The sequence below is a fragment of the Neovison vison genome, chromosome 10 (assembly GCF_020171115.1).
Source record: "Neovison vison isolate M4711 chromosome 10, ASM_NN_V1, whole genome shotgun sequence".
In the NCBI taxonomy this organism is placed as follows: domain Eukaryota; kingdom Metazoa; phylum Chordata; class Mammalia; order Carnivora; family Mustelidae; genus Neogale; species Neogale vison.
In genome coordinates, this window is record NC_058100.1 from 31,887,429 (window position 1) to 31,903,442 (window position 16,014).

The window sequence follows — 16,014 nt, forward strand, 5'->3', positions numbered from 1 at the left end:
GAGAAAGAAGGAGGAAGCAGGCTCCCCGCTGAGCAGAGAGCCCGACGTGGGGCTTAATCCCAGGACCTGGGACCATGACCTGAGCTGAAGGCAGTGGCCTAACCCACTGAGCCACCCAGGCGCCCACGAGCGTATGCTTCTGATAGGAAGTTGTCAACTGTAGTTGTCTCTTTGCTAGTCTTCTTGGAAGGTACTATGTAATTCAGGAAAGAAATGGCAGACTAAATGTCTAAGTCTTGGCTAACTACATGGTACTGGGAATCATCTAACTTTGACGAATCTCTGTTTATTCTTTTGAAAATTGGGATAATTTCTGTCTCATAAGGTTATTTTGGAGGCGTAAGAGAGGGCTTGCTTAAGCCATGTCGTGACAGAATGGTGGAAGTAAATGTACTAGAATTCTGCAGATTTCCCACAGTGCTTTATAGTTGTTGATCTTTGCTCTGTCACTGCCCCCTTCTAAGGAGGGGACAGACTAGGCATTGGTTTCATGGTGTGGTCCAACACCGTGATTTGTTTCCCCACTGATAAGGATGGAGAACTGGCCGGGCTGTGTTTAACATCTCTCATAGCCCCCATACCCTTCGGCTTTCCCCCCTCCTGTTCTTTGTCATACCGGCACAATAGCAGGGTCCAGGAGCTAGATCTGAGTTAAATGGAACAGAGCTTCAGTTTTTAGTTCTTAGAAAAAAGAATAAAATGACAAGAAAAGTTAGTTTATATTTATTTATTCAATCAGTAAGTACTTATTTTATTCCTATAGTAGGTCCTGAGGGTTCAGTAGTGAGACAGAGTCTGAGCTCTTATGGGCATCATATTCTAGTAGAGAACGATGTCCAGGACACACATAAAAACATGTCACGTGGTGATGGCAAGAGGTAGGAGTTAAAGCAGGTGACAGCAGATCTTGGGACTGGGGTGAGGAGCCGCTCTGTGTGGAGCGCTCATGGTGGGCCTCTGAGAAGACAGCATTGGACCCACTTGATTCTACAGCCGACCTCGGGGCCTACTGAACTTCAGTCTGGAGCACGCATGTCTCAGGGTGATGCGTGCGGCCTTGGAATCCTGCTGGGTTCTGCCCCATACGCTATCGGACGTGCCGCTAACACTGTACAAGCTAATTGAGTCTGTCATCATCACTCTGCTCTGTCCAAAAAAATTGGAAAAATGTTCAATAAAGATGAAAATAAAAAGTCATTTTGGCTAATTAGATAACCAGGAAATCATGAACACTCATTATTCCATCATAAAGAGGTCTTGGATTTGTGACTGATCCTTTGGGATCAGATGAAGATGTCCTCTAGCTTGAGGTTAGAGGTATCTGGAGACATGCGTCCTTCTTCCTTTTAGTATTTCAGATATGGGGAGAAGACCAGGTACGGGGAAGCAGAGATTCACAGGTTTGGCTGACTCCAAAAAATCAACCACTTATTATTCATAAAAATTAAATCATAGCCTCTGATGAAAACCACACGCTGCTTCTTTGTCCATGGGCCTCTCTGGCCGACCTGGTGCCAGGTCCAGTCTTTGTGACAGTAGCAGTGTCTGCCTTTTGAGTATAATTGCCGCCATCTGTGGAGTCCCGTTATGATCCAGAAATGTTGCACTTTCTGATTCTAATTCTGACGTCTGCGAAGCGGGGAGGGTTGTGATTCTCCTTCGTGTAACGCAACTTGCAGTGGCCAATCCGGAATAAGGATGAGGTCTTCTGGCCTGGTCTGATGGCTCCTGGTCCCCAGTGCAGTATGTGGCTTTTCAAGGAGAGGCTCCTTCGGATGACCACTGGCCATTGGGTTTGGGCCTCCGTGCTGAGCGGTGCATGTTTCTTTCCAGGTGAGTTTGAGTAATGTCCAATTAAGGAAATCTGGAGATACCTTGAATTCTGCACCACTGAGGATTTTAAGTTCATGGCAGATTTTATGGCCAAAATGACAGCCTTCTGAAAAACGAAAACAAAAACCAAACAACTTGGCTTATTGACTTTAATTTCCTGGCCAACTGGTTAACTTGGTGTCATAGGGGCAAGTACCTTTGTTCTTTCCAGCCTCACCTTTCCTGGATGGCTGGTTGCTTCGACTCTATGGTTTGCTCAGGGAAGATTCCACACCAACCTGTGGACGATGAACAATGTAATGGAGACTATTTTTATGCCACTCGTGTGTGCTGGTCAGTGTGCAACATTTCCTGTGTCACCTAGAGCGTGCGGACTCCTGGCCCTGAATAGTACATGTCTATGTAGGGCAGAGCAGTGGTTTCTAACCTGCTGGTTGCTACAACCCTTTTAGAAATTTCTCTGAGTTCTTTTTTGATGGTTGTGTACCTTTTATCAAGAAACTAAGGCAGATATGAACTCACCCAGTGAGAAGGTTTCTGCCTATTAATACCACGTACTTTCACTAACAAAGAACAGATAAAATAGCTATAAATGATACCAAAGCTTGAGATGTCAGGAGCTAGCTCGTACTAGATTTCAGCCTGACCATGAACTTGGTAACTTGGCAGAATTTTCATAAATGTTTTGCTGTACTTTAGTCTTTTTTCCCCCTTCTCTGTATTTTTTTAAAGATTTTATATATTTATATATTTTATATATTTATAAAGACAGAGATCACAAGCAGGCAGAGAGGCAGGCAGAGAGAGAAGGAAGCCTGAGCAGAGAGCCTGATGCGGGGCTCGATCCCCAGATACTGAGATCGTGACCTGAGCCGAAGGCAGAGGCTTAACCCACTGAGCCACCCAGGCACCCCTTCTCTGTATGTTTTATATTTGATATTCTATTGAATGTAGCTGGTTTTAATTATGCATACAAGTCAGACATGCATACTTTTCCTATAAAGCTAAAGGCAGCAAATATCTTGGGCTTCAGTATCATGCAACTCATCGACTCTGCTATCAAAGTTTGCAAACAGCCATCGATGATACATGAGCAAATGGGCATCAATGTGTTCCAATAAAACTTTATTTACAAAACATGAGATGGGTGTGTTGTGCTGAACCCTGGGTTATGCTATTGAGGTAAATTTACTGTTAATAATATCTGTCACTTACAGGTAACATCTATCTAGCATAGTTATTTAGATGTCACTAACTAAAAAAACAACTTCAGTAACTCAAATTATTAATTTTATAGGTTTGACTACTTAAAATCCAAGGTAGGGAAATAGCTATTTTTATTCTATGTAATTCTGTGTTTTGGAGTGAAAAAATTATCTTCGCCCAGTATCTCATGTAAAATTGAAAGAAATAACCCATCATGTGAGAGCTAGGCAATCCCTTCCTAGTGATTTCTGGAAGTAACCAGCATCAGTTACTGCGTTAACTGGTGACTGAATAAGATACTTTTTGTAAATTGTGAGAAAAGGATATTCAATTTTATTGGAAAATAAGCAGAAGCAGGGTAGTAATCAGGGAGAAAAGTACCACAGAGCCAAGATTTGTCCGCAGGCTGGGGAATTCAACTGAAAAATGTGTAATTCAGTTGGACTTCCATCTAGTGTCAAGTTCTCTGTCTCCACCTGTGTTGAATTCACCATCAAAGTATCTCCAACCCCTCCACCTCCTGGGCAGGCTCTAGCTAGGACATCTCTATGTGTCACAGGGTGACAGTCTATGACGTCATGTAGCAGCCGTAGTTCAGTGTTCACGCCTGAGAGTGAGGCTCTAGGCCTTGTTTACACCAGGTTAACTGTGGCTCCTGGACATTCCGCGTTCCGTTTCTAGTCATTGCTCAGACCGCTGCATGCCATAGCGCTTCTCATGTTGCGGTGCATTAGGACGTGTGTCTGTATCTGTAGAGCGAGAAATCACTTGCCAGAACACGGCTCATGCCCCGTTCTTTTCTTTCTTCCTGTTTCTAAGACAGTGTCTTACACATAGTAGAACTAGCTTTCTTGAATGAATAAATAACTTCATGGTGAGTGATTTTAATGGTGGGATTTTATATATATGTCAGATTGATGGGAGAATTGCTTTGGGTCAGGTGAACTTTGGGTGGCAACTCAAAAATCAAAGTTTGTTTATTTACTTATTTTCACGGCACTCACTGGCACCAGCCGAACTTCTCAGAAACTCCTGGGCAGGCTACTCCCTCATTACATATGAGCTCGCTCGCTTGCTCTCTCTCTCTCTCTCTCCCCTCTTCTCTTTATCCTGAACCTAAAGATAAAAATGTATCCACAAACTGTGTAATTTTTTTTTAAAGATTTTATTTATTTATTTACAGAGAGAGATACAAGTAGGCAGAGAGGCAAGCAGAGAGAGAGAGGGGGAAGCAGGCTCCCCGCTGAGCAGAGAGCCCGATGTGGGACTCGATCCCAGGACCCTGAGATCATGACCTGAGCCGAAGGCAGCGGCCTAACCCACTGAGCCACCCAGGCGCCCCAAACTGTGTAATTTTCTTAATGTCATTTTCCTAATTGCATTATTGTTTTATAGACTGCCGTCTAATTTACGTGGCAAAAGAGGAGGAACATGGTTACAAATTAGACTTGTAATTTTGTGTTATCTGAGTATTTTGTTGACATAATATTACAGTTTCCACCATATTTCCATGAGGTTGATGGAGGTAAACACGGGAGCACTGAGTCACTGAAAGGCCTGAATGAATGGCTGGTTCCTCCAAGCTAGTTTGTGGTAGGACTCTTCTGAGATTCACAGCGTAGAGTTTATTTTACTCCCTTTTTAGTGGTATTTCTTTGTGATAAGTCACCTGCCCAAGTAAGGAACACACAGTAGAAGTAATAGTGGGTAGTGTTCTGTTCATTACTGACCTGGTGAGACTCCCTAAGGAAAGTCTCAGAACTGCAAGGTACTTTCCCATCATAGAAAACTCCTCATCCAGGTCTCAGACAAGATAAGAAAACTAAAATGTTTTTCCTATATTTTTAAGCTGAGGTTTTCTGTTAGCAAAGATATTGAAGTTTGCAGGGAGTATGTGTCGTTCCTGTTAGAAATTAGAACTTCATAAATATAAATATAGCTAGGATCCTTACCTTTTATATATATAAGTAGCATTGCAATAGTCAGGAAATTTAGTAGAAAAATAGTTGTAATAAACATGACCAATAAAAAAGAAAGGTTCAAACACGCCAATGGAAATGGACAAAAATAGAAGGTAATTCATAAATCATTATCCTCACTAGTCGTCAAAGCAGTTAAAACCGAGAAGCAGTAAGATATCATCTCTAACCTTTCAGGCATCAGTTTGCAGTGACAGAAATGGTTGATAGAACCTGGTGCTAGCGGGTTTGGGAGAGCAGGTGCTTCCATGCTTCGCCAGTGGGAGTGTGTATCAGCTCCTAGTTTGACCTTGCCCCCCCCCTTTTTTTTAAAGGATTTTATTTACTTATTTGACAGAGAGAGATCACAAGTAGGCAGAGAGGCAGGCAGAGAGAGAGGAGGATGCAGGCTCCCTGCTGAGCAGAGAGCCCAATGTGGGCTCGATCCCAGGACCCTGAGATCATGACCTGAGCCGAAGGCCGAGGCTTAACCCACTGAGCCACCCAGGCGCCCCTTTGACCTTGTTTCAAATTGCAGTTTCATATGTTATACATAAATACCCATACACTGACTTTTATGTAACAAGTTTGTCTTTGTAGACCCATGGACAAGCAATGACCACTGAGAGTCATATGCAGCCCAAATTGGCCAGCCAATTTCATTTTTATATATTCAACCTTTGCACTACTTCTTAAGAAAGCACAATGTATGAAAGTAAGAGACCATCTTTTACCAATTTCCAGGAGGGAATTTATGACAAAGAGATACATGGAAAAGTATACAAAGTTTGAAAACATGTATATTCTCCTTGCTATGTGGTCTAGGGTTAAAAAAAATAGAAAGGAAGAAAGAAAGAAAAGGAAATTACCCACTGCAGTGGTCCTAACCAGGGAGGACGAGGGCCTGCCTAGAGCAGTTGGAACGTGACTAACAGGCCTACTGAAGAGCTGCTGAGGTGCTTTACTTAGTACGGCTTGGCTGAGGATGACGTCTGAGTCGAAGATGACCCCAGTTTCTGTGTTTGGAAACTGGATAGAAAATAGTGTATTTCTTGATGTCAGGGAACAAGAGGAGGAAAAGTATTCTGAGTGGAAAGACGTATTCAGATGTTAAGGACCAAAGGTGTCGCCAGGTAGAGATAACTAAGAAGCCACGCGGAGGTCCAGAGTGAAGTCTGGCTGGAAAATTAAATGCCATTAATGAAAAATCTCCTAGAGGTTAGCCTATAATTTTCATGGAAGTATAGGAATTCATTTTTGTTTCTCTAACAGCCATGGCAAAACCTGTCGGTGACACATATGTTGAATAAGAGTAAGAGTCTCATGTACCCAGTGGCCATGGCAAACCTTTGAGCCGCTTGTACAAACACATGGTCAATAAATAACGTGTTACAGAGACCTGTGAAAACAAAATCAGGTAAAACAACAACAGACTGAGTGCCAGGAAGATGCAGCTGATACGGTCAGACCCCGCTACGAGACCACGGGTCAAAACTACATTTGGGTGAGACTATGTGGTAACATGTAGCAAGAAATAAAAGAGGATCATAGGGGCGCCTGGGGGCTCCATCGTTGAGTGTCTGCCTTCGGCTCGGGTCATGATCCCGGGGTCCTGGGATTGAGCCCCACATCGGACTCTCTGCTCAGCAGGGAGCCCGTTTCCTTCTTTCTCTCTCTGCCTGCCTGTCATCTCGCTCTCTCTGTCGAATAAATAAATAAAATCTTTTTTAAAAATTTAAAAAATGAAAACTGTCAGAATGATATGATTATCGTTCATTTTCTCTCTTTTTTCAAAATAAAGCTCATGTGAGGACAACTTTTCAAAGTTTTTATTTTTATTTTTTAAAGATTTTATTTTTATTTATTTGACAGAAATCACAAGTAGATGGAGAGGCAGGCAGAGAGAGAGAGAGAGGGAAGCAGGCTCCTTGCTGAGCAGAGAGCCCGATGCAGGACTCGATCCCAGGACCCTGAGATCATGACCTGAGCCGAAGGCAGCGGCTTAACCCACTGAGCCACCCAGGCGCCCCTTATTTTTATTTTATTTTTTAAAAAGATTTTATATTTATCCATGAGAGAGAGAGAGAGAGCATATGCCCAAGAAGAGGGGAGGGTCAGAGGTAGATGGAGAAGCAGACTCCCCATTGATCAGGGAGCCTGATGTGGGGCTTGATCTCAGAACCCTGGGGCCATGATCTGAGTCCGAACCAGCTGAGCCACCCAGATGCCCCTCACAGGTTTTTAAAAGGTACATACTAAGTTGCAATAAAGCAAACACGTGCATTGGACATGCTCCAAACACTTATTTAACTGTTTCTTCAATATGGATATGGGGGGTGTATAAGAAAACGGGAGTCACTTAAGGGAGATTTAAAAAGATTGCTGAGAGGCACCTGTGGCTCAGGGGGTTAAGCCTCTGCCTTCGGCTCAGGTCATGGTCTCAGGGTCCTGGGGATGGAGCCCCGCGTCGGGCTCTCTGCTCAGCGGGGAGCCTGCTTCCCCCTCTCTCTCTGCCTGCCTCTCTGCCTGCTTGTGATGATTGTCTGTCAAGTAAATTAAAAAAATAAAACAAAATAAAAAGATTGCTGAGAAGCTCCCGGTGGCAGTAGTGTCCCCGTGGCCCCCCCAAAGAGAACCCCAGCTGGTCTGGATGGCATGCGGGGTCGTGAGCCATGGTGGTGGCATCCTCACGTCACAGCGGATGTGACACGGGACACGGCGGGGAGCAGGACCACAGTGACCACCGCTCCCCATTTCCTTACTGTCCCCGGGTGGGCCGTGGGGTGATGTGGCCTGGGGCCTGCGGTGGAAGATTTGTATTTCGGGTAGTGGGAGATGCGACAGCCACGTTCCTCTGTGCTCACATTTGGTTTTATTGACACCTTAACCACAGCAGCGGGGGCAAAGGCCACAAGGTGTGAGGTTGTGTGAGCGGAGGCAGAGGAACTTATGTTAGAGAAAAAACCCTCTCTGCTGCACAGACTTTCCACAGCCACACGCCCACCCCGAAAGGCCCCTCTCGCCCCAGGAAGTGCGCGGACCGCCGGACGCATAAAGAGGCTCCTGCGAGCCCGGCTCCTCAGCATCTCCTCGCCCGGCTCCTCCTCGCCCGGCTCCTCCTCGCCCGGCTCCTCCTCGCCCGGCTCCGCACCACTCAGCCATGAGACCTCTCCTCCTGGCCCTGCTCGGGGTCTGCCTCCTCTCTGACTTCCTCGTGGAAGGTAAGCGGGGACGTTCCGTCTGGGAGAGGCCTGCGGGCCGGCGGGCACACGTCCCGGCCTCGACTCAGGGGTTGACGGGGGTCAACGGCTTTTTCGGGGGGCGCCTGTGACTGCCTGTGAGCAAAACGGGAATGAAAACTGAGGTCCGGGGACTTTATGGGTCCTGAGGACAGACAGAACTTGCTTACAATCTGGCTCCTAATTTTCATAATTACGTGATTGGGGGTAAATTTCTCAACCTCTCTGGACCTACGCATACTTATAAGTTGAACATAATGACAGATACTCTCACCTGGGATTAAAAGGAAAAAAAATAAAATCCAACAATTTAGGAATACTTATCGAATTTCCTCACTAGTAGTAGTTTTTTTTTTTTAAGATTTTACTTATTCATTTGACAGAGAGAGACACAGCAAGAGAGGGAACACGGCAGGGGGAGTGGGAGCGGGAGGAAGCAGGCTCCCCGCCGAGCAGGGAGCCCGATGCGGGGCTCGATCCCAGACCCTGAGATCCTGACCCGAGATGAAGGCAGAGGCTTAACGACTAAGCCACCCAGGCGTCCCAGCAATAATTTCTTGATTAATGTGAGCTGTGGAATGGTGGTGATGATTATTTGTGCCCTTGTAGTTTTTGCCTATTTGATATCAATCTTGATAAATTCTCAAAGTTTTTGGAAGTTTAGTCACAATGTGGAGATGAGTTGGAGGTTGTATATTCTGAAGAGAATCAATAATTCTATTGAAAAGAATGATTGGGAGCTCATGCCTTCATACCTAGGAGATCAATATTACCTTCGAGTATACGGGAGAGTCTATTTTTACTGCTATGAACATTGTTCCCATTAATGACAAACTTCTTTAATTTATAAGAGATCATATGTCAGGTGCTAACAAATAGACCAGTGGCGCATATGCGTTCAGAGAAACCTGCCAGGACACCACCTGAGACAGCTCTGCTGAGCCTCACCTGACTGTCCTACACGTATTGTCTTCAAGGGTCATTTTTTCCTCCAACTAATTGAAGAATAGTTCTTGTGGCTCGGCGATGAGAGAGAATATCTCTCAGTGTAACTAGTGTTTCAGTCAACTCTCCTTTCGACCTCCTAGTTTATAGCCTTACTTCGTAGAATAGGATATCTGAATCTGATCCTGGATCCCTAAGGGAGTCCATGAATAGAGGTGGTAGGTCTGGAATTCCCTGACACTGTGGGCAAAATAAGTACTGAGGAAACCAACTTTAAGGCAAGTCAATGAGGCCAAATATTGCAATGTGGCTGCCATTTTGCCGAGACAAAAAGTCTGCTGTTTGGTGGAAACTCAGGCATGGGTGGGGACAGCGACCCTCTGTTGGAGACAGAGGAGGACCGCAGACAGGTGGGTCACTTCCCAAGCTTCCTCCCTGAACGACCTTTGTACCTGCCCCTGGGGCTTAGCCTCCACGCACGCCTGAAAAGCAATGTCTGCTCCGACTCTGCTTTGCAACGTTCGTGAAGGTGATGTCCTCTCTGAGAACACTGTGGCTTGGGGCTTTGGAGTCTAGTGGGATTCTCTGGTCCTGGAGTCCACGTTGGGTACTTCTCAGAGAAAAATATTGTTTCCTAAGTAATGAGAAAAATATAAGAAAAGATCCCTGTCCTTCACTGGGCTCAGAGACAGCTCAGCGTTAAACATAAATTGGCAAAGACGGGGGCAAAGGACACGTGGACGGGTCACTGGGAACGCCGGAAAGCAGAGACAGCGAGGGGCGTAGCTAGCTGACAAATCCCTTGTATGTAGTTTCATGTTTAAAAAAAGTCTGGTATCGGGACGCCTGGGGGGCTCAGTTGGTTAAGCCGCTGCCTTTGGCTCAGGTTGTGATCCCAGTGTCCTGGGATCGAGTCCCGCATCGCGCTCCTTGCTCGGCGGGGAGCCTGCTTCTCCCTCTGCCTCTCCCTCTGTCTGCCACTCTGTCTGCCTGTGCTCGCTCTCTCTGACAAATAAATAAATAAAATCTTTTAAAAAAAATTTCAAAGTCTGGTATCAGCAACAGCGGAGATCCAACTTGGTCCTCATCGACGATTCCTTACATGCTTTTAGCATCATTTCCCTGAGAGACAAATACCGTTTTGCTTAGGAGAAAACCAGCGCTTAGAAACCTTGATTACATTCCAGCAAACCTCTCATACTATCAATTCTCCCAAGGCTGCCTTCTCCAAGGCAAGACGGCTCTCTGAACGGAAGTCTAGAAATCCTCTTGGGGTGGGGGTGGATTTCTCTTGAAGAGGGAGCGTTTGAGCACCACGTCTTCATGGAACTCGCACCTTCACATTTACGACAGCGTGTGCGTCTCCCGACATTCAACGTTGCCTTCCCCAAATCTCTCTCCACCGCATCACTCTCTGTTATTTTGTTCTTAGCCCCGTAGCGTGCGTGCTGTTTGAAAGATCATTTACGGTTTGTCTGCTCGGTTTTCTTTGCCAGGTGTGGGGAGTGAAGTCCTGGAAAAGAGCTTCTGTGTGAGTCTAACGACCAAGAGACTGCCCATTAAAAACATCAAGACCTACACTATCAAGGAGGGCCCCATGAGAGCAGTGATGTGAGTTGGTGTCCCCGGGGCCGGGGACCGGGTAGGACCCGCTGTGGAGAAACACTGCCCTCCTCAGGAAGCCGGCGTGGGGGGACCTCAAGGGACCCAGCCGCCCCTTTGTTCTAGTTAACCATGGCTTCCTGTAGCATCAAGTAACAATTACCGGGAAAATTTGACAATCGAGTAAGGAGTGTTATCCTCCTCTCGATTTGGTTTAGCACAAGAATCTGACTGGGACGGACGGCTGCGGTGCTCAGTTCGGAGGGTTAGGGTTGGAGATGGCTGGTTTGACTCAGGACTTGGCCGTAGGGCCACACCGGTGTGGGAGGCTTCTCGCCCCTTCCTCCCCCCTCCTCCCTTCCCTTTCCTTAGGGTGTGCCAGGGTGCGGTACAGTGCCGTGTTTTATCACTTACCTTAGCTCAAGGAAATGTGCGAAAAACTAGCCTCCCCAGTGCCATTCTCTTTCAGGGTCTCGTTTTCAGAGTAGCAGCTCCTCCCAACACGTAATTGCAGTTTTACCCAAAGAGAGTAAATAAAGAAATCACCCTTGTCCAGAAAACAAGAGAAGTGTGTTCAGATGTGAAAAGGAAGAGAAATGTAATAACGGAACTGGATGACCTGCAAGGTCCGGTGTAGGTCCAGCCGTCGGCAGCTCGCATGGACTGAGGTGTCTGAGATCATGATGAGCGAAGGGGGCCGGCTTTCCCCTTTTCCTTGAGACTCAGGAGGCCGCAGCAACAGCCTTTTGCTTTTTCTCTGTCCCTACCAAGGGCTGACAGAAGGGAGCCGTCCTACTGTTAAGAGGCACCAGGGTATTTCCTGGACGTATTTCTCTTTTGTGTTCAAATAGAAAGGTTTTCATTTCTGGTGTCAAGGTTTGGAGAGCAATTTCTGCACGAAATCTCTTGCATCTGGTCTGATCCGAACTCCTGGCTCCAAGGTGTGGGGATGTGACTAACTGTCTTTTCCTTGCTTTGCAGCTTTATTACCAGACGTGGCTTTAAAATCTGCGCTGACCCACAAGCTGACTGGGTGAAAAAGGCCATAGAGGGTGTGGACAAGTCTACCAGGAGAAACGTGAAACAGACCAAGCCTACAGGAGCCCAATATTCCACCAACACAGCTGTAACCCTGACCGCGTAGGCCCTTCTGGCCGCTCACGTCACTGGCCAGCCAGCTCGTTTCCCTTTATAAAACTCCTGGACTAATTTGATTATGTTCACTTTTTATAAAAGTGCTGTGTGAGCCACCTTACTTTCTTGTATTGTTATTTTTCATGCCTTTCTCCACTTGGATGTTTCATTAATAAATATTTATTATTAAGGATAATCTCAAAGTCTATTCGCTACATTTTGGGAAAGGTAACATATCATTTATGTTCTGTCTCTCTCCTAACTGTATGTCCCTCTGATGGTATCCATGATGGGAGAGATTTTGGCTGCTCTTTACCAGAGATGAAACCTATTTGGTCATCATTCTTAGGTTCCAGCTTGCAAGTGACAATTGTGACAATGGCAACAATTTAAGAGCTATTTCACCTGTCTTCATAATAGAGTTCTATTGATGCAATAGGGCAGAAGGAAGCCAACGGTCACTGTGTTTCCATTCTGGGGGTCCCCACTGAAGAGCGGCTTCACTCGTGTTTGATCTCTAGCAAATTCTCTTCCCTCTCTGTGCTGCTTTTCATTTCCTAAGAAAGGACACAAACACAGGGCTTGTCAGGTCTCTGATTTGTCAAGGTAGCAAACGTTAGACTTTCGGTGAAAGGATATTTTATTCAAATAACAGGCAGTGTTCTTTGAAGCGCGCCATGACCTCGCTGCCTTTCTGTGATGTCTGTAATCATCACTGCTGTATCTAGGTGTGCTTGTCTGTCGGTCCTCTGTCCTCAAACCCTGTCCACTCGGGACCTTCTTGAATGTGATCACAGCTTGCGCTAAAGTTTTAGTCAAGTGTTCATCTAGGCATTCAGTAGCCCAGATGTATGCGTCGCTGTATTTTCATTAAATTACCAATTTGATTCACGTTTATGCCTATACTGTCCAAGTGGGCCGCGGTGCACACATCCGCTTCTGACTCTAACTGTGCCCCGATCATCTCGCGGCAAGAGCGAGTACTTACCACTCTCCGGTCACCAGTATCAAGGGCTCACAGAGAAGAACTGAGGGCAGCTGGCTGGGGTCTGCTCACCGCCGTCGCCGTGAGTGGAAGCATTAGAAAGCTGCTTCCCAGCAAAGGTGGGCGCATCTGTCCTCTCCTGCTTCTGTTTGCCCACGATAATTTTCAAAGCTGGTCTTGAAGGAAAAACACTAAGAAGAAAATACTTGCTTTACGAGGGATGACACATAGCATAGTCATAGGAGAGGAAGGGAACGGATTCTGGGCTGAGGTGTGTAGCTGAGTTCCCAAATGTGTCCCAGACCCTAGAGGGTTCCATGAGATAATAATGACGCGACAAATGGAAGACTACGGGTACGCACATCTCGCTCACTTACCGTATCACCTGGGGCTGCTGTATGATGTCAAGGGATTTCAGCCAAGTGGGGCACGTAGCTTTTAACTAATTGACTGGATTTTTTGAATTTGTTTGTGTAGGACCTGAGTTTGCTAGCTGTCGTCTGGTGGTTTTTTGGATTTAATTCAATTTGAAGAAACACTGTAAGAAGAAGAGATCTCAGAATATTATTTTCTGTTCTTAGGGGCTGCCACCACTCTGTGCTCTGATGACATCTTGTACTAACATTTACTCTAAAATGTATCAGTTCGTACTGAAATTGCTTGCTTGGCTCTCTGTGTCCTCCCCTCCCCTCCCCCACAATTAGACTGGGGACTGCTCGTGTGTATCATTCAGGGCCCAGGACAGAGCTGTAGGGCGTCGTTGATATCTGCTGAAGAAGTGGAGGAAGAAGACACGTTCCCTTCTTTCCTTCATTCTATGTTTACTCTTCTGCAGTTCTAAAATTATATTTAACTCAAAATAAACTAAAAAAAAAATTTCAGGGGCACCTGGATGGGGCCATCGTTAAGCCTCTGCCTTCGGCTCAGGTCATGATCCCAGGGTCCTGGGACCGAGCCCCGCATCGGGCTCCCTGCTCCGCGGGAGCCTGCTTCTCCTTCTCCCTATCCCCTGCTTGTGTTCCCTCTCTCACTCTCTCTCTGTGCCAAATAAATAAATAAAATCTTTTTTAAAGATTTTATCAAGATTAAAAGATTAAAAAATCTTTTTTTAAGATTTTATTTATTTATTTGGCACAGACAGAGAGCGAGAGAGAGATGGAGAGAAGGGGGGAGTGGCAGGGGGAGAAGCAGGCTCCCTTCTGAGCAAAGAGTCTGATTTGGGGCTCAATTCCAGGACCCTGGGATCATGACCTGAGCCGCAGGCAGATGCTTACCTGACTGAGCCACCCAGGAACCCTCAAACTAAACTTTTTTTTTTAAAAAAAAGGATGTTCAGTTCAGCAAACATTTTGGGGAACTTTCTTCAGGGCAGGCACTGTGTTAAGCTCTGGATATATCAGGATAAGTAAAACACCGTTTCTGCCCTGCGGAACTCACGGTCTCTTGGGTGGAACTCTGCAGCACAGCGCTTAGAACAGGAAGTAATAAAAACACGTTCAGGAAACAGAGATGGCGGAAAGGGAGTGATTATCTTGGGAATGATCTGAAAGGATTTTTGATTTTACATATAATTATGAATTATTACTCATTAAAAGTGCCTGGAAGATTCACCTTTGGTTGGTTTGGGGAAAGATGTTGTTACCTGTTTGTCTCTGCACTAGGAAATTCCTCGCTGTGATTATATTTGTGCAGTATTTGATGCTCCTCTAGGTATCTGGGTAAGAACACGGTGAGTCTAAAGCCGTCGCTGTAATTGAATGCTGGGAGAAAGGAGGCGCGCCAAGACTGAATGTCTTGGCTAAGAGCACGGAGCTCCCGAGAGACCGAGTCCGACCTCAGACATCGACTTTCCTGCTCTCCCGGCCTCGTGAGGACAGTGGGCTGCAGGTCTCCCTAGCGTGGGGGTGACAGAGGAGATGTCTGAGCATGGCCACAGCCTAAGTCTCAGAACTTTTAAGGTAAATTAGAAGTATTTGAAGACCAAAACTAGAACTTCCCTTTTCATTTTTTCCTATGCAATTATTTTTAAAACGTTTTTAATTTGTCAAAATAACCCGCGAACGTGGTCAAAAGTTTTAATACACAAAAGGACCACTAAGGAAAGCCACCGTCCCCTGCCCTGATCTTTCTCTTTTCCGTCCTCCTCCTAGACAGCTGCTTTCATCCGCAGATGTTTATCGAGGCTCGGCTCTGTGCCGGAGACCGAGGTGTAGCGGGGGCAGAACGGAGTCCCCCTCTCACCAGCTTCCCTTGCGGTACAACGTGTCCTCCCTCTCCTTCTCCAGGATTCTCGCATCAACCCAATCCGCGACGCTTGTGCCTAACGCGCGCCGTCCGGGTGCCTCGCCGGCACCGAGGGACGAGCCCGTTACCCAGAAGGTGTCGGTCCATTCCAGGCAAGGAGACCAGCGGCCGTGAAGATGCCTGCAGGCCAGGGAGGGGTTAAGGACCCACCGAGGGACGCAGCGAAGGTTAGAGCATATCGTGGGTGAGGAAAAGCGGGGCGGAGAGTTGGAGACTTTCCCAGGACCTCTTGGGCCAGAGCAGGAGTGTGCGGTGGGGAAGGACGCTGCTGCCGGTGCGAAGCTAAGTGCGGACCATGAGGTGGGGCTGGGAAGGGGCTGGGAGGGGCGCTGGACCCGGCGACTTGGGAACGTGGCCTGGCGTGTGACACGTCCTCCCGTTCGCTCTCGGGCCTTTTCCGCTTACCCAGCGTGCGGATCAGCGGCGCTTGATGGCCAGACCCTGGTGGCGGCTCAGGTCACGCCCCATGCCCGGGGCCAGCTGGCTCCGTTCCAGACTCCGCAGCTGTGGGGACCCAGGGCCGGCGGGGAAAACGGCGCTTGCAGAATCACCCTGTTACTTGCATTGTTTATTGGCTCAGACCGGATCTGTGGGACCAAGAATGGTCGACAACCAAGAGGAAGGAAGAGGCAGGTTGAGAAGCAGAAAACTGGGTATTCGCGGGTTCTAGAGGGCCACAGACTGAGCCTTTCCCGATTTACTCGGTGTCCCACGTGTTGTTGAGCACTTGTAGGGCACAAGGGACGCAGGGTCTCGTCCGCTGCTACAGCCCGTGATCTGGGGGCACAACACGCAGTCCCCAAAGGTG

At 46.9% G+C, this 16,014-nt stretch overlaps 1 protein-coding gene across 1 annotated transcript; it reads left to right on the forward strand.

Moving 5' to 3' along the window:
- The first annotated feature begins 7,994 nt into the window (after nt 1-7,994).
- LOC122918114 (lymphotactin-like) lies at nt 7,995-12,113 on the forward strand. Its single transcript, XM_044266271.1, has 3 exons — nt 7,995-8,218; nt 10,678-10,792; nt 11,765-12,113. Exons 1-3 carry the CDS (start codon nt 8,158-8,160, stop codon nt 11,925-11,927), a joined length of 339 nt encoding a protein of 112 aa, XP_044122206.1. The 5' UTR covers nt 7,995-8,157; the 3' UTR covers nt 11,928-12,113.
- The last annotated feature ends 3,901 nt before the right edge of the window (nt 12,114-16,014 follow it).

Bases quoted from the DNA above. Each gene is read 5' to 3' on its own strand.
- LOC122918114 (XM_044266271.1), top strand. From the start codon at position 8,158: ATGAGACCTCTCCTCCTGGCCCTGCTCGGGGTCTGCCTCCTCTCTGAC. The intron at 8,219-10,677 runs GTAAGCGGGGAC...TTTCTTTGCCAG, and splicing joins CTCTGACTTCCTCGTGGAAG to GTGTGGGGAGTGAAGTCCTG. The intron at 10,793-11,764 runs GTGAGTTGGTGT...CTTGCTTTGCAG, and splicing joins GGCCCCATGAGAGCAGTGAT to CTTTATTACCAGACGTGGCT.